At 36.7% G+C, this 22053-nt stretch overlaps 2 protein-coding genes across 4 annotated transcripts; both read right to left on the bottom strand.

Moving 5' to 3' along the window:
- Nucleotides 1-6263: 6263 nt before the first annotated feature.
- LOC112175225 (serine/threonine-protein kinase BSK2) lies at nt 6264-12235 on the bottom strand. The gene is made up of 10 exons (XM_024312878.2): nt 11981-12235; nt 11655-11878; nt 11070-11205; nt 10440-10573; nt 9554-9659; nt 9036-9121; nt 8105-8293; nt 7824-7988; nt 7126-7239; nt 6264-6700 (listed from the first exon to the last, which is right to left on the bottom strand). Exons 1-10 carry the CDS (start codon nt 12063-12065, stop codon nt 6449-6451), a joined length of 1491 nt encoding a protein of 496 aa, XP_024168646.1. The 5' UTR covers nt 12066-12235; the 3' UTR covers nt 6264-6448.
- Nucleotides 12236-13498: 1263 nt separating this feature from the next.
- LOC112180386 (DNA-directed RNA polymerases II and IV subunit 5A) lies at nt 13499-16558 on the bottom strand. 3 transcript variants are annotated; one of them, XM_024318922.2, is made up of 5 exons: nt 16283-16558; nt 15102-15313; nt 14837-15016; nt 14204-14317; nt 13499-13893 (listed from the first exon to the last, which is right to left on the bottom strand). In XM_024318922.2, the coding sequence occupies exons 2-5, from the start codon at nt 15300-15302 to the stop codon at nt 13768-13770; spliced, it is 621 nt and encodes a 206-aa protein (XP_024174690.1). In that variant the 5' UTR covers nt 15303-15313; nt 16283-16558; the 3' UTR covers nt 13499-13767. The 3 variants fall into 3 exon arrangements, with proteins under 3 accessions (XP_024174690.1, XP_040367972.1, XP_040367973.1); XM_040512038.1 differs by lacking the exon at nt 16283-16558 and adding an exon at nt 15673-15845; XM_040512039.1 differs by lacking the exon at nt 16283-16558 and adding an exon at nt 15486-15642.
- Between the last annotated feature and the right edge of the window lie 5495 nt (nt 16559-22053).

The raw sequence follows: 22053 nt of genomic DNA, 5'->3' as shown, positions 1-22053 counted from the left end.
TGGTGGGGGTGGTGGCACAATCCACTGCTCTGACGGCGTTAAGAGGTCATGCAGCACCAAACCCTAATGCTGACAAGATTGTGATTAACAATCAAACCTTGATTTTTAAGGCCCAGATACGAAGGAGTATATCAGAAACTCTCCTCCCTGCAACGGTGGTAGCCATGCATCGTAACCGAAGATAGGCGCAAATTAGGGAACTCAATGAACCAAGGCTGGATGAAAACCCAATTACAGGACAACATCAAACTAGGGAAACTGATGAGTTAACAATCTCTCCAAAAAAATTACGTTTGAGTCTTGCTATTGGGAAAAAAAATTTGGATGCAGCGACTATGGGGTTGTTGGAGGGACCTTTAAGCAACAAGGAACAAACAAAAAGGAAGAGAGGACGCCCCATTGGCAGTGTGAATAAGCTACCATATGGAACAGCTGGAAAAGGAAAAAATGCAAAGAAAGAAGGAGAATCAGAAAAAGTAAAAAGCAAGAAGACTAACCTAATGCCGAGGTTGTTAGCTGCTGATGAGTCTGGGACAAGCACTAGCTCTAACCCTAAGGGGAAAGAGCAGGTGCATGCTTAAGACATTCAAATATATTCAAGACATTCTGAACTTCAAGCCTTCTCAAGTGGGAGTGATTTCTATATGCTTATCTAAGATGTTTCTAGTTGATATGTGTATCACAATTGAGTGCTGACAGATTAGACAAGATGATTGATTTTTCCTTAGAAAGCAAGATTATTCTTACTTAGTTTTGTTGGTTTGCTGTTCAGCGAGCGACCATTTAGATTCCAATGAGTTTAGGTGTGACTTAGATAAGTTATCCTGTCTTATTTCTGGATTTGCTTATATAAGTTCTGTTAGACTCTGACATGTGTTTATGACTTTGATTTCTAATAATATCAAATCCTATTAAAAAAAAAAATTTGATTCGATTAGATTATTTCATGTTTTCAAGGATCGACTTCATTGAAAAACTAGATTTGCATGGATTGCTCATCATTTTTATTCTATTTTTATAGGCACAACACGTGCGGCATTGTGCATCAATTTCCTTTTCTTTTTTTTTTATACATTTATTAATAATTTTCACATGTGTAGCTATTCTAGGATTAGGCAATGTAATTGGTTCATCTGTATCTCTTATTACAGTTTCTGTAGATTTGAAAATTGAGTTTTTCTATTGGAACCTCCAAATTTACTCACTTGACCTCCTTTCTTTTTACACCTCATATCAAATTTTCAAATACTAAATTTACTCACTAAACCTCACTCAAGTTCCTGAAATAACCTCACTCATATAATTTGCAAACAAACTATTAATTACATATTCATTCCTTAACCAGATTACATAAATCTCTTATCTAATAAAAAAGAAACTCAAACACAAGGTATTGGGCTTTAAAAATTAATTTCTAATAAAAAAGAAATTTTTTTTTTCTCTTGTAGATGTGCAAAAAAAAATGAAGAATAATTTTTCTTAATGTTTAATTATTTTCTCCATTTTCTGTACCTCATGATTAATTATTTAATAGTTTTTTAGATTTTTAGATTTTTTTTACTGCTAGCTCTTTTTTTTTTTTTGTAAATATAATGAATAGACTGAGATTTAGGTCATAAAATGATTTCTTTTGTTATCCCTTACCAATATGCGTTCAATATATATGATGATAGGAATTTTTATGTCACATGATCTTGATTATAGTTTTAATTCTTATTAAATATATATAAATGCTTTAATGAGTATGTAGTGAAATTGAAAAATGAAAATAGATAAGGAAAATAATAAAGAATGCAATATAATATTATTGAATTGGAAAGTCTAGAGAAATTAAATATAATATTTTTTTGGGTATAATTATTGTCCTTGATAGTCATTTTATAAGAGGTTATATATGTCATTTAATAATTCATAATAGAGTGAGGTCAACTGAGCAGATTTGGAGGTCCCAATAGAAACACTCTTGAAAATTTTCATTGTATCTCTTTTTATAGTTTTTATAAATTTGGAAATTTTCAAAGACACTAATGAGATCTTTCAAAATTTTGACAATGTAAGAGTTTTATTTCAAGTTCAAGTCAGGAGGCCACCACTCTCCGACGGGCCTCTGCCAAGTTTTTTTTAATTTTTTTATTTTACATATATTAATTGTATAATTATATAATCTTCTTTTGCGTATACACTACAATATGGCCACGCTACTGCAGTGGCAACATAGATTTGTTGTTGCTTGCAGCACCAAGATTCGAAGCACAGTGGGGTTCTTTTTGTCTTTTTTTTTTCTTAATTAGTTTAATTGCATTTTTTTGTTCCTTCTTTTTCCAGCTTCTATGGAAAGAATATTTTGAAATTGAATACTAATGTATTTGCCCTTTGTTTTTCATTGATTTCTTTTGTAAAGAATATATTATATTATATTCTGTTCTTTTTTATTTTTTCAACTTCTAAGAGAAAAATTATTTTGGAATTGAACACCTTTTTTTTTTTTTTTTTGCATTACTATTAATGTAGGGGTTTAATTTTTATATATATAAAAAAATTTGTTTGATTATATGGATTTTTTATGTGAGGCCACATTTTAATTATTTGCCTCAGGCCTTCAAAATGTCAGGACCGGCCCTGATTCAAGTTAATTGTAAAATGCGAGACCTAAAATTGGTAGAACTAAGCATTATATGCTAGAGCGCAGATGGACTGCATTTTTAATTCTAATGTTAAGACCATTCGTCAATCTAAAAATATTTGGAAAGAAGACAAATTTTAGCATAATCTAAATAAACATGCAATTAAACATGCATGCAAGATTCAACTTCATAGAACAAGGGTCAATAAATTTTTCATTTGTTAACTTCGTCTTTAAGGTAGCTTTGTACATCTTTGTTGATTATGTTATAATTGCATGTACATAAAATATATGTGGTCTTGACTAAATGCCCAAATTTTACCTAAAATACTCCGACTCACCCCACCAACAAATTAGAATTCTCACTCACCCCAATTTAGGAGAAAAAGACAATGTTGAGCTTCTATAATTAAGAAATTACAAAACATGCCCCTCTCTCGCTCTCTCTCTCTGATCGCCTCAATTGCTGTCAGCTGTCTTGATTCAATCGAAAATTGTCGTAGCCGTCGCATTCTACCTCGAGGGTCATGGACTTGGTGGCCTAGGATGTCGCACCAAGCTTTGTCTCTAAATCGCTTAACTTCGACGGAGTGCTTCGGGGGAATCTAATAATCCGATGGGGCAACAATCGTTGATCTACAACTTTGTGGCAAGGTTTCCGGTGAAGTCCGGAGTCAGGTGATAAAACTTTTATATGTTGACTTTTTTTTTTTTGGGGGGGGGGGGGGGGCGCTTTTATTGAGAGTCTAATAAAACTTTTATGAGACCTTTGACTACCTCTCCGTGGACTTCTGGTGAAGTTCCGGCAAGGTCCGATGACCCTACTCTCTCTCTCTCTCTCTCCCCCACTTTATCTCTATGTGAGAAAGGGGAATAGGGGAAAATAGTCCCAAAAATAGATAAATAAATAATTTTTAAAAGAGGTTAATTAGGTATTAGGGAACAAAATCAATTATCTTTATATGTGGGTAATCCGGAAATCCATAAGTTTGGTAGGAAAAGGGGGAATAATTTCCCTAATTCAATTAGGGTATTTGGGCATTTTCCTAGAATATATTGGAGGTAGTCTCAACTAGATGCATAGAAATTAGTAGGAGATTGTAGTTTAGGCTTTACTCTAGGTTAGGAGCCTTTTCATCCCTAAATACATCAGCTCTGAAATTTCTCTACCGGCCAACATCTGAAAGTATTACTACAGCCCTAAAACGGAGAGAGATGAAATGTTATCTTATGCGTACATACACTCGCAGCTAGCCCTGGTCATTCCCAATTACATGGCCACTTTAGTCCATGCGTGGCCACCATTTTAGCATTTCCTAGCCAAGCAAACACGGATCGACCTCATTAGAATAACATCCAACGTTGGCTTCAACAACACTTGTGCTACAATGTGCTCAAAATCTATGCAGAAAAAATCCAGAACGACTGCAAAATATTAGCGCATACCGCCCAGAATGTAACCTTTGGATTTGCCAAATAAACTTATGAGAACACGAAAAAGGTTATCATCAACAAGAAATGGCTTTGGTCCGAAAGTGACTGCAGCAATTATCCGACTGCGTGAAGGAGATTGGTGGTGTTGTTGACAAACTCCAAAAGTCTGTTGATAAATTTGGCCGCCTAGTTGAAGACTCCAATTTCGGGGTTCAAGACGCAACTATTAAAGCATTTGTTCGGGATGCACACACAAATGTGAACACCTGCTTGGATCCCCTTGGCAAGTTCTACAAGACTGGCACACAGGTGCAGGTTGGACATAGACATATCCAGAAACTCCTGTTTTAATTTGACAGAAAAGTCCAGCTTAACCATCGACGAGTATGAGGACTACCACTATGCCAGTCTTCATCGCCATAGATTGTGTTTGGTTATTGCCTTCTTTGGAGAGCAATAATATGATTACAGCCTTACAGGATATTATTAGGGGGCAATAAAATCAGACGCCGGAATCCGGTCACTAGTCCGGAAGCCAGATTCTAGATTCCGGTGATCGGTCGCCGGAGTCTACGGCCAGCCACTAGTCACCAGAGTTCGGCAAGGTCTCCGATGACTTCTCTCTCTAAGTACAAAGAATGAGAGGGCAAAATTATCCAAAAAATAAATAAAAATAAATAAATAAAACTTAATTGGGTATTAGGGAAAAATATATATTAAATATTGGGTAAGTGGGCAATCTCTTAGAGTGTTTGGGTAAGTGAGGTTAATTAACCCCAAAATTGAATAAATGATCATTTTCCCATCATTTTATATATATCCCTTTTTTGGTCTTTTATAGGAATAGGCATTAGACCAACTTTTCGATCATATTTTCACATTTTAACCGTTCAGTTTTTTTAAGTCCTAATGTATAGATCACTTCTGAAAATTTTCAGCCAATTTGATGATCGTTAAGGTATCCAAAATCGCAATTTACCATTATAAACATGAACGGTTCCGGTTCTACAGATTCGGTCCGTTCGTGTAAATTGCAGTTTTGGATGCCTTACCGATCACCAATTTGGCTGAAAATTTGTACAAGTGATCTATACATTAGGATCTAAAAACTGAACGGTTAAGATGTGAAAATATGATCTAAAAGTTGGTCTAATGCCTATCCCTATAAAAGACCAAAAAAAGGGATCCTTAGTGGAAGCCCTATATATATATATATAAAAGACCGCATCCTTTCTTAAACCTCTAGAGGATGTCCTCTATCAAAGGGGTGAAAGGGCACTACACCTAGGACTGGGATTTTGCTTGTAAACAAGGTCAAACAAATGGAAATGACATGAGCCTTGTTGCATGATAAATATACTTCGTTGTAATATTCTTCCCCCCTTGGTAAGAGATATAGACATTTTCTTCTATTTTCTTTTTGAATAATTATTAGTTTATTACCCTAAATCAAATCCTAAGCAATCACACAACCGCGTTTATGTACTTATGTTGGAAGAATAATGGTCTAGAAGGGTGTTAATTTGTAGATATGATATGATATTTGTCTGATAAATTCAGATATGGCAGATTTCATTTTGGTTCATGTGAGCTAGTTAATGGCAAACCAGAAATTCCAATAGGCAGAAGTCCTTCCCTTTTGGTATAACTGAAACTAGAGACTACAGTTGCCTTCCTGTTAATATACTTTATTTTGCTTATTCAGTTATTTGGCTTGAACTTGTTTCCTGCTGATTTTGGAATGAGAGCTGTGATAATGTTAACAATCTATCTATTCGTCGAGCATCGGAGTTCTGAGTTCACATAGACCGACTTCACCTGTGCGTTATATGTCCGTTTGCGAGGTATACCACAATGAAATCATTATATGGGGACACTATTGACTTGTGATTCTGTGTTTCACAACCGCTTCTTAGTTCTTAGTGCTTGTTAGGTGCAAGAGATTTTGGCTGGGTAACATTTGAATAGGCCATACAACCGTCATGCTCACAAAAATATGCCTAAAACCCTCCTGAGGCACTTTGAAGAAATTACCATTAGGATCTGGGAAAAAAGAAAACATAGGAAAAAAAATTATACCATGTATCGTGTGGATTTCTCGGTCTCAATGAAAGTGGTAAATGTTAATGTCTCCCATTCCCAGACAATCAACTAAATGAATGTTAACATACACGAACAGATAATTTCTTGTGGAACTACTGCAATATGAAAGAAGAAAGCTTGTGAATATAATCAGGATGATTTTTGTAGAAATTTCTGAAGAATTCTATCAACCACATTACACATTTGCCTAGTACCTTACTTCTAGTCTAGTCACTTTTGCCCAGCAGTAGTAATGAAAAAGGGGGCCTATTGATTTTTTTTAGTATACAACAATACCACCTTATAAGTTTAACCCCGCCAGATGCTGTGTCTCTTCGCTTCAAAGGCTGCTCCGTCATTAAGCATGTCCTGAGCATCAGTCTCCATTCCGAGCTTTGAGAGTGCAAGGGCCTGCAAGTAGAATGCAGTTGGCCACTCTGGTATGCAAACCTGTGCCTGCATAGCATCTCTCAAAGCAAGTTCTGCTTGGCCATTCATCAAGTAGGAGAAGGCTCTTCTTGCAAACACAGTCGCAGAAGGAACGGACATCATAACGATTAACTGTTTATTACACAAAACAACAACAACGAAAAAGGTATCCTTGTATAATTAGGTAACCATACAATAAAAGTTATTTTTGATTTCTGTAACTTGGATGCACATGAATAATGCGTTGAAGAGATCATAACTACCAGATATCTGAGTACGTTACCATTTTCTTTCCTTTACTGAAAAAATGAACCAAAAAAAAAACAAAAAGTGAAAAAACTAATGCAGTCTAAATAACTAGGCTGAGAAACCCAATGTTATTCTGCTTACTAGGATTCAACCATCTACAGGTACCTGTGCATTGTGCATATTTATATTCGAGTGTTAGATTTGGAAAGTCCTTGAATAGCCAGGAAAATTGTGGAAATTGAGCACAAGCAATCATTCCATTCTTTGAGATGAATCTTAGACAGATAAGAGAAAATGAGTGCATATACCTTGGAATAATACTCAATTGCATTCTTGAAATCCTTGTCTCTAAATGCAATATCTCCAAATTTCTTAGTGTTCAACATGTCTTGGACTTGCTGTGTCCATTCTTGAAATGAAAGCTGCAAAAATAGATCACATTGTAAGAGCATAAATGAAGTCTAACTCAACAAGTTAAGAACTCGAGATGACAACCAAATGAGGACAATTATGAAGAAAAAGTGAAAAAATAAACCGCAGATTGCCATAATGTGTGTATTTGCGTATGTATACAGGCACGTTCCATGGGGGAACGACGGCACTGAGGACCTGGAGCTAATGCAGGGACCAGTTAGGGTTGCATATTTGGTTGCAACCGTAAATTGGGGAACACCGTTCAATTTTTTTATATTTTTGGGGTGGTGGGGGCGGGTGCATACCTCCGAATCAATGCATTCATGCTAATTGGTTGGATATCAATGACATATAGAAGGAGATCGATACTATAAAGCCACCCACATTTAAACGGCTGCAATCTACACTTAAGGTAACAGATTAAAAATAAAAATATTCTACAGCATGAACTATGTTGCCAAATTTTGAAAGCCCAATAAGATAGAATTGTAAGGTGTGTTCATTTTGAGAATTCAAAATCTGCAGACTATTTGAGAACTTGTTCTTGAGTAGTCATGCCATAAGTTCAAGTGAAACAGACAATAAAATGTACCTCATTTTCTGCACCTTCTTCGTCTCTATAACCAGTTTTTAGCAAAATATCATGAACAGCAGTAAGATCCATCCTCGCACAAGCCTTCCCAAGAGGAGAAAGCATGGTTGGCACCACAACTGTATTTTTGTTTTTTGGGAGGCCCATTAAAACATGAGATGCCACCTTAAAAACCAAAATGACAATCAGAACATGTATAGAATAAAAGGAGAATATAGTATGAAGCAAAGTAGAGGTTTCCACATCACACACAATGATTTGAGGATAACAGAATAAATCACCTCTTTTTGCTTTTGAAGTGGTGCAACAGCTGTAAGAAGACACTTAATATCTCCTCTATCCCTAGCCTCAGACTGAAGACATTTGGAAGCAAGTTCAACCAATTTGGTAGCATCATCATTCTCATACTGTCCTTCCAATGATGAATCCATCAACAACAATACATTCTTTCCCCTTATCAAGTCGAGTGCCTGAAGATAAAGTGGTCCCTTATCATTTACTCAAAAATAAAAACTACACAGAAAACTGCATACCCATGTATATGCCTGTCTCACCCAAATATTATATCCTAAAACGTATCAAATAGATTGTGTAATCTACTGTAATACCCATACTGAAAAATATCCTACGAAGGTCAATAAGCAGAAACCCAAAATTCCAAAAAAAAATATATGAATTCAATGCATTTGGAGCTCATAATCACAAGGGGCGTTGAACACTGCACCAAAGACTCAAGAGTAATGATTTTAAAATAAACTTAATGAACCTAAACAGTTTGTGAAGTCCAATTCTCACTCCTTGTTTCCAAGAAATAAAGTATTACCGAAACCAAACATATCAAAATTATAAACCATATGCATTATACAGATACAAACTTAAATAAATTGGTGACAAAGACATTTATTTATTTCAGTTGCGTGGAATGCTAATGAAAATTCAAGCAGTAGGATCCAAACAGACCAAAAGAAAAGCAGTAGGATCCTGAAAACATAGTATAACAAAAGAGATTTAGAATCCGTAGATAATGCAATCAAACAAAAAATAAATAAAAAATCTTCCACATAACCATGCATCAGAGCTGTACACAGTCCAGAAACTATACACTACAAATGTCACATGGATTTACATAAAAATAAAAGGTAACAAAAATCTGTACCACACAACAATAACAATGTAAAGACTTATGGAATAACAAAATGGAACTCCACGTACATGGAGCGGAGGAATATGCTTTCCACTCAAAAGGTCCAACAGGACAGTTCCATAACTGTAGATTACACTCTCTGGGATGACCCTGCCTGCAAAAAGTTTGACACTAATCAAATATACTAGAAACCAGTTTGATACCTACACCCATAACAAAACTATCATACTACCAGGGGTACTAGTTCTAGGAGAGTTGCACCAATATATTGGCTCATAAGCAAGAAAATCTGAAAACATAAAGTCTTTACCATTTCCTAAATTCACAAAGTTTAAAAGACCATAACAAACTCAAAGTTGATATGCATTGATGTAACAAAAAAGAACTATCCTTGCAACAAGAGTAGAAAAGTTCATATCTCAAGGTAAACTTTATACCGTGATGTGTAAGCAGATTGTGTAAGACACTCTTGTTGTTTTTAATATTTCAATTACAAATTTATAATCATGTACTTTGACCTTCATCAGAATCTTGTGATTTGTGCTCTATAAACATTTTTCTGTCCTCTGTAACGACATTAAATTACCTGTCCGTAGAAACTCAGGTGGAGTGTAAGCTAAATTAGTACTGTAGCTTTTTCCATCTCGACTATTTTTCATAAGGCCAAAACTAGACAAGCGAGGGTCACCATCCTGACACAAATTCGTAAGTCAGTAATAATCTAGGATGAGCTAGGTACGTTTAACATTGAAATTTTCACTACAATGATATTAAAGTGCATGTTTACACAAAGGAAAAAACTGGCACTCATCCATTTCGGTGATAGTCTATGGTTGCATGCAATAGAAAGATGTTTAAGGTAGAAATAACAAAGAACACGAACAGTAACTGTATCAGAGGTCAAGTTTGAGGAAAAAATTTACCCTGCATCTCCTTCAATAGAAATGGGAAAATGAGCAGACAATGGCCAAAAACAACTAATTCATCACAATTTGAATAGTTTGAAAAGGCATGGTTATATTTTGTCTTTTTCTTATATATGCATCAAGAATTCCCTTTGCTTTTGGATCCTTCCAAACTTCTTAGTGCAGTTTATAAAGAATACAAGTGCTGAGGCACCTTGTCATGGTACACCACATAATGCTAACATACGTGAATGAAAAAGCACAAGAAAATGTGGTTACATAGGTACAATAGTCCTTTGGTGCGAGTGCTTCTGGAATATGGAGACTTCACTAGTTGATGGTGCAAACTATATTTTACACAGTAGCAAGCAACGTAATTAAGTCTACCAAGATGAGTGATAAACAAATGTGCAGCTCAACCGCAGACACGGATAAGTAAAACGAATACTGGCATGCAAAACGTAGAGTCCAGTGCATCAAATTGGAATAATATGAAGGCATAGGAATGACATTCATAATCCAATGAACAAAATTGCTAGATTCTTCATTACAAATTCATAAGCATACCTCGTCAAATAGAACTCTATATGCATTCAAATCATGATAGATCTTCCGGTTTTCTGTATTACAATGATCAAGTGCCTGTGCAATATAATATGCAACTCTAACACGCATTTCCCATGGCAATGGCTGCTTATCCCCTAGAAGAAACCATAAGAAGCCATTATGAGAAGAAACCATAATAGCATGAGCAGGGGTATTTGCAGCATACCAACTAGTACTGATCACTAAAAAGTGCTATATATGTAAGTATCAATCAATAAATAACATTGGAAGCATAAACAAAAATTTTGACAAGGTAAACAGTGTAGTCAAATAAACTAAGTTTGGGTATGTCCCTTATAAGCTTTGCTTTTGGGGATTTAAAATTATGAAATCTTCAGAAGCTTCTACCTATTACATTTCTTTCAAAAGAGGAGTTTTATCTTATGGGTGCACAAAAAGTGTTGGGTAAAAGCAAAAAGAAAAAGAAAAAGAAGGAAAGGTTTTACCCTGCTGGGGCACATAAAGTGTGGGAAAAGAAAAGCCAAAAGCAAAAAGACGATATTGCAAAGTTTTGTAAGCCACAAAAGTGTAGCAAAATCTATGGTATGCACTGAAAATAATTAGAAACAGCAAGAGATAGAGTGGCAGTACAATGGAAGAGATGCTTGGAAAGAGTATCATTGGACATGTACTGAGCCACCAAGAGGCGTTCATCTCCCTCGGCACAGCAACCAATCAGATTCACTAATCTCTTGTGCCTCAACTTCCCCACTCCCGCAGCCTCAGCCTGCCCAATCATAGGCCTCAACATCAGACTCAATGCCAAACTATCCAATATTACCATAAACCCACATTCGTTTTTCGATACGAGAAATAAAGGAAAAATCAAATGTGCTACGAAACTGCTCAAAAATCCAACACCCAGGACTTTGCTTTAATTCTTGCTCATTCCTCCATCATTACCAGATCAAACGAAAACCCAAAAAGGAATAGAAACATTGAATGGTCTCTGTACAAAAGTACTAATCATTCTATCTTTATTCTAATCAAAAGTACTAATCTTTATTGGTACCTAAAAATTAAAACTCTCCTTTTTGGTTCCTATAACTACTTTCCCTTTTCATAATTTCCTAGCAAAATCAAAAATTTTCTTTTTAGTTATAGTAACCACTTTCCCTTTTTTATAATTTCCTCGCAAATAAAAAAAAGGGTAAAAGAATATGGTCTGGCGCTCACCACAAACTGCTGGGCGTCCGGCCAAGACTGCTTGGAGAAGCGTTTTACAGCAACAAGGCGATTGCTTTCAAGCTTCCCCTTGTAAACTACATTTGGGGCTTTTTCGCCGCTCTCAGAAACTATAAATTCAGAGCTGAACCCATTCGTCGCCTTCCGCAGCTCGTTCAGACTGTACTCTTTGAACGCCGGCACTTGGTCCCCAACCTCAGCTTGATCCCCATCAGCTTCAAAATCAAAAAAACCCATCAGCCCCTCAAACCCAAATCAGCGAAAACCCAATGCGGGGAAAATAGAAAATTACAAGGAAACAAGATGAAGAGCGGTACCCGGGTCGGGTTTCTGAGCTTCGGGGACAGGAGACGGGTCGTCGGGGGAGTGGAGGTGGGCGGTTTTGGAGTGAAAGCAACCCATTGTTTCAGTGGTGTTGAAATTGAGTCAGCTAGCAGGTAGGCAGGCTTACATAGAAGAAAGGAAGAGACGAAACGACAACGGAGTTGATAGGGAGTGTTGCAGTCTTGTACTGTTGGAGCTTCAGAGAGAGAGAGAGAGGTGAGTGTGACTGAGTGAGTTTTAGCTGCAAGTGAATCTGTGAAAAGAGACAAAAGGGTGCGTGATGTAAGGTGAGGAAGGAGGTCACGTGATGGACTCTATCATCACTCACGTGCTCTGATTATATTATTCTAAGTTAATATCTGATTTAATCAAAAAAATAATAATAATCAAAGGAAAATTAAGTGTCGGATTCTTTCACTCCCAATGAAGAGCAGAATTTTTGGTTATAGAAGATTGAAGAGCAGAAATTGGGTTAATTTTGTGTTCTAAAGGGTGGGTATTTGAGATGGGATGTTTTTTTATGGTGGCTTAAGTGACTTCTTTTGATTCGCTCAAAAGATGATTTTAAATGATTTTTATAGAGTGGTAATATATTAATATAGAACACCATCCAACACAAAAGGAAAAATTATTAGGTTAATATAAAAACTATAAAATTATTTCATTGCAGTATAACCATAAGATAGTTACTATTTCAGTACAAGTGATATTACTTGCAAAAAAAAAAAAAAAAAAGACGTTCTAACACATAAAAAAATTGTATAATCTCGTACCGGACTATAATTTATGTTATGGGGGATCAATTTCGTGTCCATACTAACCCATTGTAACGTATCTCGACATTGCGTTTCAGGCCTCTTTTTCGTGGTTATTTTTGTCACTAGGCGTAAGTCTTATTCGCTATAAGATAAAATGGTGTGAACTCAAAATAGTAGGTAGATGAAACAAGTCCTTCAAGGTTCAAATCAGAATCTTTCCCTTTATGAATATACTTTTAGACTTTTACACATCCATTTATTGAAATCGTGTTTACCTCTGATCAAAGACCTTTTGTTATAGAAAAAATCTATTCAAATCGTGGGCTATTCACCTCATGACACCACTTTATGCCCAAATTTGAACAAATAAAAGGCAAATGACTACAAAGTGGTGGTTGGTAGCGTGTTCCCCGCGTTGGATGGTGGCTCAGCCACCCATAGAATGACTCAGCGTCTCAGCCTAAGCTCAAAGGTGACTCAAACCAGAGATGGCGAGTCATGGGAGTGTTTTGTAAAAGTGAATGAGGTTTGAAAATTTTAGGAAAAAATATGGGAGGAGTATTCAGCAAACAGGGAAGAAGAAATAGAATTCTCATGGTTTTATTTTTATTTTTTATAATTATAATAGAATTCTCATGGTTGGCCTTCAATCTTTTCATGTACAACAACATACAAGAATCTTCAAATTTTCCGTAGTTAGTCACCAAAATAAAATAGAACTAAATCAAGACATCTCTTGCTGAGTCCAATCCAAAGATGAATTCAAATCATTATTGGAAAAGAAAACAAAAAGGGCTGAAAGGAAAAAACTGATGAAGTCACTGAATCAGCTTCACTTAACCATACCTAGAAGGCTACAACATCTACTGGAGTTCAGAACCAAACGCACTACCGAGGATCACAAAGATGAGTTCAAACATCATAAAAGGTCCCTAAATTCCCAATCTACCAAGACTTAGATATGAGCCCCATTTCTACATAACACTTGCAATTCAAATTTCAACCCGCAACAAAAGCATTAATTACACAACATAACGGTAGGTGACGTATCTTCCGGCAGTCTCACTTGGCCTGATTATCTTCACAACTTGTCCACGTGAAAGCCCGTAATGCCTTGCAACTGGATCAACCACCTGCATCCGAGGAAGCTGAACTCCCACCATCCCAAAAATGAAAAAGAAAAAAAGGGCTAGTAAGTCTGAGATCAATTTGATTTGGCATAAAAATGAAAAGTAGGATTCATGAAAAACAAGCAAAAATCTTCTTCCAAATCTTGAGAAAGAGAAAAGCATAGTTGAGGGTATAAAGACACATTAAGCATGAGTGCATGACTCCCAAGTTGAATTACTCACCCAAAGGATAAACAAAAAAGCAGAGTTGTAGCACAATGTAGTGTGCATCTATCTAATGACAGATCATGGCATGTGTAATTTAAGAATAACACTATTCAGCACCAACCTGTGTTTCTTTCACGGTATACCTCTGCAGCAAACTCTTCTTTTCCTCATTTGTAAGCACCTGATGCGCAGGAACTAGAACATGCTCTCTAATATTCACCAACAGTTCTTCCTCCTGAATCAATAGACTAAATTTTAGACAACAGTAATGTCATTTTAGTCTGTGAACAATGCATTAGAATAACTGATGTTGTATCAAACAAAAGAAAGATAAATAAAAAAGCAAGATATATCTTCCCCTTAAGCTGAAGTTGAAGATGTACCCCCGAAATAGTAAATCAAATACTGCAATTCAACTCCACAAGAGAGACATAGTTTCAGGGAACATATTAGAACCTAGGAGAGATCTGGTTTCAAGTTGGAATTGTGATTTCCTCCTCTCAGTAATCTAACATTAGTAATGCCTATTCATCAGATTGACAATTCTCTAATATGCATTTCATGACATAAATGTCGATCCTTAGAAGGACCTTTTCCCTATCTGTACACCTCATGAATTAAGCCTTCCCCAAGTAAGAACACTGAAATTTTAATACCTACTAGTTTTGTAATGGAAGAATTAGTGGACTGTCATGAAATTCATGAGATTTCAAAATGACTAGTCCTTCCAACAATGTAAGCAAATGAAATTCACCTGGAAAACCTCCATGCGGAACCTTGTAGACATCTCACTTATACATCTATTTGCAAAAGGAGTCAGCTTTGTTTGAGACACCAAGATTGCTCTGAACACATTCTGCGATTGCATGCGCTTGGTGTAGTCCCTCATTGTATTTACCCCAACCTTTGCCTCATTAGGGAAGAAGACATATATCTGGTACAGACGAACCAACACTTAGAGGCCAATTCAATTAAAACTGCCGCTAGAACAAAGAAAGAGAGAAGTGTTAGTCAATTACCTGATCAGAGCTGTTACTCCGCTTTTCTTTATTGATGTCAAGATCTTCCCTTTTCATGTTCTCTCCATATGTGCTCTTGAATTGTTCTTTTGTCATGTTGATCTCAGCTTCTGTAACTAAGTAATCCCGATCTTTCAGCATTTCCAACACCGTTCTTCGAATTCTGTAAAGCCTCGTGATTTCATCTTCTGATAGAGCCATTTGTTTTGTTCCTGGATTGCAAGAGGCGGCTTGTTAGTTAGGTTTCTTGGGATTATGAAAGTTCAACTTTGCAGACACGATCGCAAAATTTACATCTAAACACATAGCTGCCGAAAGTTACAAAATTAAATAGTTCCATCAATCTTTCTGCAGGAGAACAAAATCTTTTATATTTACTAGAACCTTACAAACAAGACAAGAGAACCAGAATTGAGATCCAGCATGATTAGAACATTTGATTGAGTAAAGAAGAAAGAGATCGTGTTATTCCCTCCACCACCAAAATAGTGACCAACTACGAAGGCACACACAACTCCCAGGACATGACTTCGACTAAAGAATTTACACAAAACGTACTAAATATCCAGACCTGTTTACGGCCCTTATCCTACAAGTGCCATGAAGAAAGGTTGTTTAATCAATTACTTGCCAAAATGGCAGGATGTTGTGAAAATTCACAACTAATTGAGTTCACTTATTACATCAATGGCTCAATGCTATGGCTCAAGCCCTGGTAGCTTATTCTACGAGTGTGTTCGGATACCCTGTTTTCAGATTTTAATTCAATCAGGTTAACAGGCTCGGTTTTCCAAAAGTTTGTGCAAGTAAGTTTGTATCTTATCTGAGCACTGATATTGATAGTAGATAAGGACCACAGATTGCTAACAGTGTCTCCATCAAAAAAAAAAAAAAAAAACCCCAGAACTCCAGAAGAAACTAATTCCTGATTTCAGTTCGTACTTCCCAAAACATAAACTTGTTACTAAAACACACACAATTATTAAACCAAATACCTACCATGAAAGAACAAAACCCCAAAGATTATAATCCTTCTTGGGATTTTGCTCTCCAAACCATAAACTCCATACCAAAAAATTCATAGCGCAGAAGAATTAACTACCCAACTAAGTATTAAATATACTATCGTTAACTTCTGAATAAGAGCCAAAAACAGAGAAGGCTGCTAGCTAAATAGTTACCTTTTGGCGATCAGCAGCAAAACAATCCTGCAAGATTGAGCGGGAACTGCAGAACTGGGAAGCGTGGGATTCAAGGGAGGAAATGACCGCATGAAAAGTAAAAACGGTAGGCTGCCAAATGTATTACCTTTTACTTGCTTCTAGTTCTTTTTATTCCTTGAACTTCCTATCCTACCCTTATCCAACTTTTTGAGAAACTTTGTTATGACCTCTTGTTTGCTTATCTTTTATTTATTTTATTTTTTACAATTCTTTTTTTGGTAAATAAGAAAAGAAAGATTACCAACAAAGAAAGATTTGAAAATTTTCTGAAAAAATCTTAAGTGGCAATCAATAACAGGTTTAGCTTCAAAGTTGACGTCTTACGAGTTAGGTGCATGCCACAGGAACCAAATTTGCCATCAGTAACACTAGGCGGTAGGCGGTGATATTACTATTCAATAAGATTCTGCCATGTGTTATAAATTATGACTAACTATAATTAATTTAATTAATTAAAAAAGAAAAATAATTTAACAATTTTTTATTATTATTTTACTGCCCTTTTATCTCCATCACTCGTCATCTTCTTCTTCCTTAGCCCTGTCTTCTGCGGTTTTTTTTTTTTAATAAGAGATACGCAAATGAGTGAACTCTCTGGAGAGAGAGATGGCAAAATGGCCCAAGTGAGCAAAATCTGTAGCAAGGATCTCAAAGCATCAATCATCCGCCCAATATTTCCAAACCCCAAAAAACCCAAATCATTAAATCCAATCTCGTTGAAGTCACAGTTAGATTCATCGAGTTCTTTGAGTTTGAAGCTGAAAAATGGGTTTGTCGGCAATTGCGCGGTTGATAAAGTCAAGGATGGTCTCCTTAGAGTTTCGGCTTCCCTGTCCTATCAGTGTGCTTATTATTGATTTGGTGAGGTTGGAGACTGAAGGTTTGGATATCGCTGGCGGCGTCAAGTTAGTCGACGGCTGATTCCAAGAGCTATTCGCCGACAAGGATGGTGGTGAAGATCGATATGTGTTTGCGACGGTGGAGAATTTGGGCAGGGGTTGTGGTGTTTAAAAGATAAGGATATAGGTTTGGGGCTGTGAGCAGTCTTAGAGATGGTTGAAGAGAGAGTAAGGATTGAATTTGCCGACGAGACTGAGACATGTTTCAAACCCTCTGCTTTCATTTCTTCCATATTCTTTAATGATACCAGCAAAAAAAAAAAAAAAAGTGATAATGGGAAATGAATGGTAAGGAACTAGGGGTGGCTGAAAATGCCGGACCTGCCGAAAAGCCTCCATCGGCGCCGAAGGAAGTGGTAGCCGGAGCCCGTACCGCACCGGAGCAACGTTTTCGGCTCGGTAGTGGTACAACCAATTGCATAGGTTCGGTGATACCGAACCAGCCGAGATAGACATTTCTGGGTTTAATTCCAAAAAACACTACCCTCTTGCGCCTGCCAAGGAACGAACCTTGGCCACTCTTGCTACAAACTCGAGCCACTTACCACTAGGCCACCAGCTTGCTTGTTAATGGTTGTGCATAAATAAACAAATATACTTGAATCAGAAAACAGAAAACAGAAAATTAAAAACTCTTTCTTGTCTTCTACTTCGAGACAAGTATGATTGAATGATTCTCTCTCTTCTTCATTCTTTCTCAGTCTCTTCCTCCTCTGTTTTTTCTCTTTCTGCACTCACTCTCTCTCTCTCTCTCTCTCTCTCTCATTTCTGACTTTTGTTCTTCTCATATTCTTGTTCTTCTTCCTCTATTTTCTCATCATTTTTCTTCTTTTCTCTATTCTTCCACCTCTGTACTCTTCCTTCTTTCTGTTTCTTCTTCCTCTTCATATTGCAATCCTCATCTCCTTCGCCGGATTTTATCTCAGCAGTTCTCCAAATTCCGACGATCGAAATTTTCAAATACCGGCCAAAACCAACCGTTGAAAGCGGTAACCGAAAGCTCCGGCACGGCTACGGCAACACATTTGGCGAAACCGAAGAGTTTCGGTCGATATTCGGCTGATGTCAAAAACGTCGGCAACCGTACCACGGCCAGCCCTAGCAAGGACTAGGAGAACCAACAATTAATGATACCCATGGTTTTTTTTTCTTTAAAGATAATGGTAACTATAGTTAATTTCTACACAACGTGTCATATTTTAATAAGATGGTGATATCATTGCAATTAGTTTTATGGAGAGCAAATTTGAATCGCTTGACACGCATAGTAACTTGAGGAGAATTTACTTTTTTCCTCATTTGTTTTTTTTCTTCCATTTAGAGAAAATCATGAAACTTCTCATCATTGAAAACGTCATTACCCTTCTCATGTCAAGCACAAGGGAAGGCAACCTCCATTTCAGCTCGGGACAAAGAGAGGTTTCTCAAAATTCTGCAAGAAAGTGGAGGAGCGCTCTCCAATTAAGGGGTCTCCAACTCTCCATCTTCAACTATGTCATGCCAAGATCGAGCATTCAATTCTGACAGAGTTAGGGGATCCCACTTTTTGATGGGCAGATTTGGTCTGAGATCCAAATATTGGGTTTAGATGACAATCATGAGATCTTGTTATCAACTTACCTTTAAGATTCTTTATCGAAAAAACTTACCTTTAAGATTCTTTATGACATATAGCTCATGTCCCAAATTGACCGTCACAAAAATAATCTGGGAGGTACTTGACACTCAACCAAAACAACAAATTATAAGAAGCATCTTCTGGCCAAGAGGTACTGAAAGAAACTAAACTAAATAAAGGATTAATTTCAGTTTAGTATCCTGTGGTTTGGGGATAACATCATGTCAATCCATGCTCTTTCAATTTGATCAGCAACACCCCTGTACTTTCAATTTCAATCAGCCGTGCCCAAATTTTACTGTTCCATCCAAATTTTACTTTGTCAATCCAGTCAAAGTTAACGTTCAAATTGGACGGAACAGTAAAATTTGGGTACGGCTGATTGAAATTAAAAGCACAGGGATGTTGCTGATCAAATTGAAAGAGCAGGGACTGATATGATGTTACCCCCAAACCATAGGATACTAAACTGAAATTTATCCCTAAATAAAATACTGCAAATCAATTCCTCAAGAAAGACCCAGCTAGCCGATGCGGGAAGTGTGAACGCGATAGTAAAATGCTCCGTCAAGCGTCGAAAACCATATGAGATGAGCTAGAATCCACTAGCAATTACGAGCACAGCCGTAAGAAAGATAGAGAAACTTCTCTAATATTTGGATTTTTATTGATAACTTGAATGAAAATTACAATCTAAGAGGTGTCTTATATAGGACAATAGCATAAACCTAATGCAACTAGAAAACATAAAGAACAATTTATTGTAGACTAAAACTAGGAAACCTAATTAAACCTGATTAAATAAAAATCAGAAATAAAATCCTAAATACTAAAGAATATTATGATTGGAATCTCAATCAAGATTTTGCTCGAAAATCTTGATATATCCAAAAGAGTAATTTATGATTGATTCCATCATTAAGAAGCCTATTTGAATACCAATTTTCAATATTCAAATTCTTCTTAATGTGAAGACGCTTCTTTCTTTTTGAGATTTTTTGTTGAAATTGGCTAAAATCTCGTCTTACATCAGTCTCCTCCACTTGAAAAGAACTCGACCTCGAGTTGTATGCAGCTCGATCATTAGTAGGAATAAAACATGATAAGCCATCAACTTCAATATTCTCGAAATTAAAAGGTATCACCATGAATCCAATACTGGAGATAAGTTTAGAATAAGCATCTTGAAACTTAAGCTCCTCCACTTGAAAAGGAATGTCCATTGACTTCTCTTTGGTTGGTCTTGAACACTATTAAGCACGCATGACATAGATATCGATGTGATGAATGAATCAGCTTCCTTGTCTTTAATAAGTTTCTCTTCAATCTTCAAAGTGGCTTCTTCATGTTTCTTTTCACACATCTCAGGATGATCATTCTTGATGTTCTTCCTCCTAGGCTTGATTTTAATTTTGTGCGCATCCCACCTGAATAAATATGTGTTGTCCTTGCAATAACCACCTTTGACGCTTTCATGCCATGGTCTTCCAAAAAGCACATCAGTGTCGTCCATATCAATCACATAACAAGTAATATCTTCTTTATAAAATTTTCCCATAGAGACAGGAACTTTACAAACCTCTGTTACTTGCGCATATTCATCCTCTCCAAATGGAATCCAGTATGGATCACTCAGCTTCACTGTCGGTAATTGAAAATAATCCACAACTTTGTTTGCTACAAACTTCTCTCGTAGACCACTGTCAATTATTACAGAGCATACCTTGTCTTTGATGATACATGTAGTTCGGAAGTCGTCGTAATCTGGTGTTGTGAATATCCAATGTTCCATGTTTCTTCTTTTTTTCTCTCTTTTTTTTTTTGGAATGATGAGGTTATCCTGGGGCGAATCCCTTGGCATGTTCCTCTTCAACGAAACTTTCTTTGATAGATACTCTACGACCAGCGTCGTTGAGGTTGGTAGTAGTGAACTTCTCCCTTGGATCGTCGTCTGCTAAGAAGCGGGCGATGTCCGCTCTGATACCAAATGATGCGGGAAGCGTGAACGCGATAGTAAGAGGCTCCGTCAAGCGTCGAAAACTATATGAGATGAGCTAGAATCCACTAGCAATTACGGGCACAGCCGTAAGAAAGATAGAGAAACTTCTCTAATATTTGGATTTTTATTGATAACTTGAATGAAAATTACAATCTAAGAGGTGCCTTATATAGGACACATAACATAAACCTAATGCAACTAGAAAACATAAAGAATAATTTATTGTAGACTAAAACTAGGAAACCTAATTAAACCTGATTAAATAAAAATCTAGATACTAAAGAATATTACGATTGGAATCCCAATCAAGATTTTGCTCGAAAATCCTGATATATCCAAAAGAGTAATTTATGATTGATTCCATCATTAAGAAACCTATTTGAATACCAATTTTCAATATTCAAATTATTTTTCTTAATGTGAAGACGCTTCTTTCTTTTCGAGATTTTTTGTTGAAATTGGCTAAAATCTCGTCCTACATCACTAGCTGCTGGCCGAAATTGTTATTTGGACCTAGTTAGTGAGCAATGGCCACCCAATGTGGGAGGAAACTGCAGCACTATTGTTTGGATAAGTCCTAAATTAAGGGAAATACTCATGATCGAACAAAGTAAATTATTGATCAACATAACTGCGTAACTGGAATATATTTGGCCAACCTTTTTTTTTTGAATCAAGGGAATAACTTTATAGATAGAAACTCAATAGAGTTAGCTTACAATAAAATTGTAACACATCCAGATGACAATTGTGGGGTGTTGTTACATTTCGAGAAATTGGAATTAGCCTAAAGCCAGAGCGGCCATTACATACCCTTCCGCTACCATCTACAGACAGAATAAGAAGATGTAGTAGTACCCACTGTGGTACATAGAGATAGGTCCACTCATTCGACATTTCATACTCCGCCATTACTGAATAGTTTGAATCCTCTCTCAGTACTACTCCAGAAGATTCAATAGTACCACTTATGTCAAGGGAAACATATTTTGTTGGATCAAGATCTCCGGGATCCCAAATGCGGAACCCTAGGAGATTGGAACTCATCAATTTGGCCCACAAGAGAGCCCAACTCCAACCCAGATCCACTAGTGGAGCCCACATCTAATACCTTAACCATTTCCTGGTCCAGACTTGAGCCCAAAACCAATTTTGGACTGCTTTGGCCCAAACAGAATCAGACCCCCAACTCAACATGGGCCTCGGCGTCCCA

This window comes from Rosa chinensis, chromosome 7 (genome assembly GCF_002994745.2).
Source record: "Rosa chinensis cultivar Old Blush chromosome 7, RchiOBHm-V2, whole genome shotgun sequence".
Classification (NCBI taxonomy): domain Eukaryota; kingdom Viridiplantae; phylum Streptophyta; class Magnoliopsida; order Rosales; family Rosaceae; genus Rosa; species Rosa chinensis.
The sequence above is the reverse complement of the archived record's forward strand: the minus strand, read 5'-3'. Positions and strand labels throughout refer to the sequence as shown.

Bases quoted from the DNA above. Each gene is read 5' to 3' on its own strand.
- LOC112175225 (XM_024312878.2), bottom strand. From the start codon at position 12,065: ATGGGTTGCTTTCACTCCAAAACCGCCCACCTCCACTCCCCCGACGAC. The intron at 11,879-11,980 runs GTACCGCTCTTC...TTGATTTTGAAG, and splicing joins AGCTCAGAAACCCGACCCGG to CTGATGGGGATCAAGCTGAG. The intron at 11,206-11,654 runs GTGAGCGCCAGA...ATGATTGGGCAG, and splicing joins CGGACGCCCAGCAGTTTGTG to GCTGAGGCTGCGGGAGTGGG.
- LOC112180386 (XM_024318922.2), bottom strand. From the start codon at position 15,302: ATGGCTCTATCAGAAGATGAAATCACGAGGCTTTACAGAATTCGAAGA. The intron at 15,017-15,101 runs GTAATTGACTAA...CGTCTGTACCAG, and splicing joins GGAGTAACAGCTCTGATCAG to ATATATGTCTTCTTCCCTAA. The intron at 14,318-14,836 runs GTGAATTTCATT...CTATTGATTCAG, and splicing joins TCCGCATGGAGGTTTTCCAG to GAGGAAGAACTGTTGGTGAA.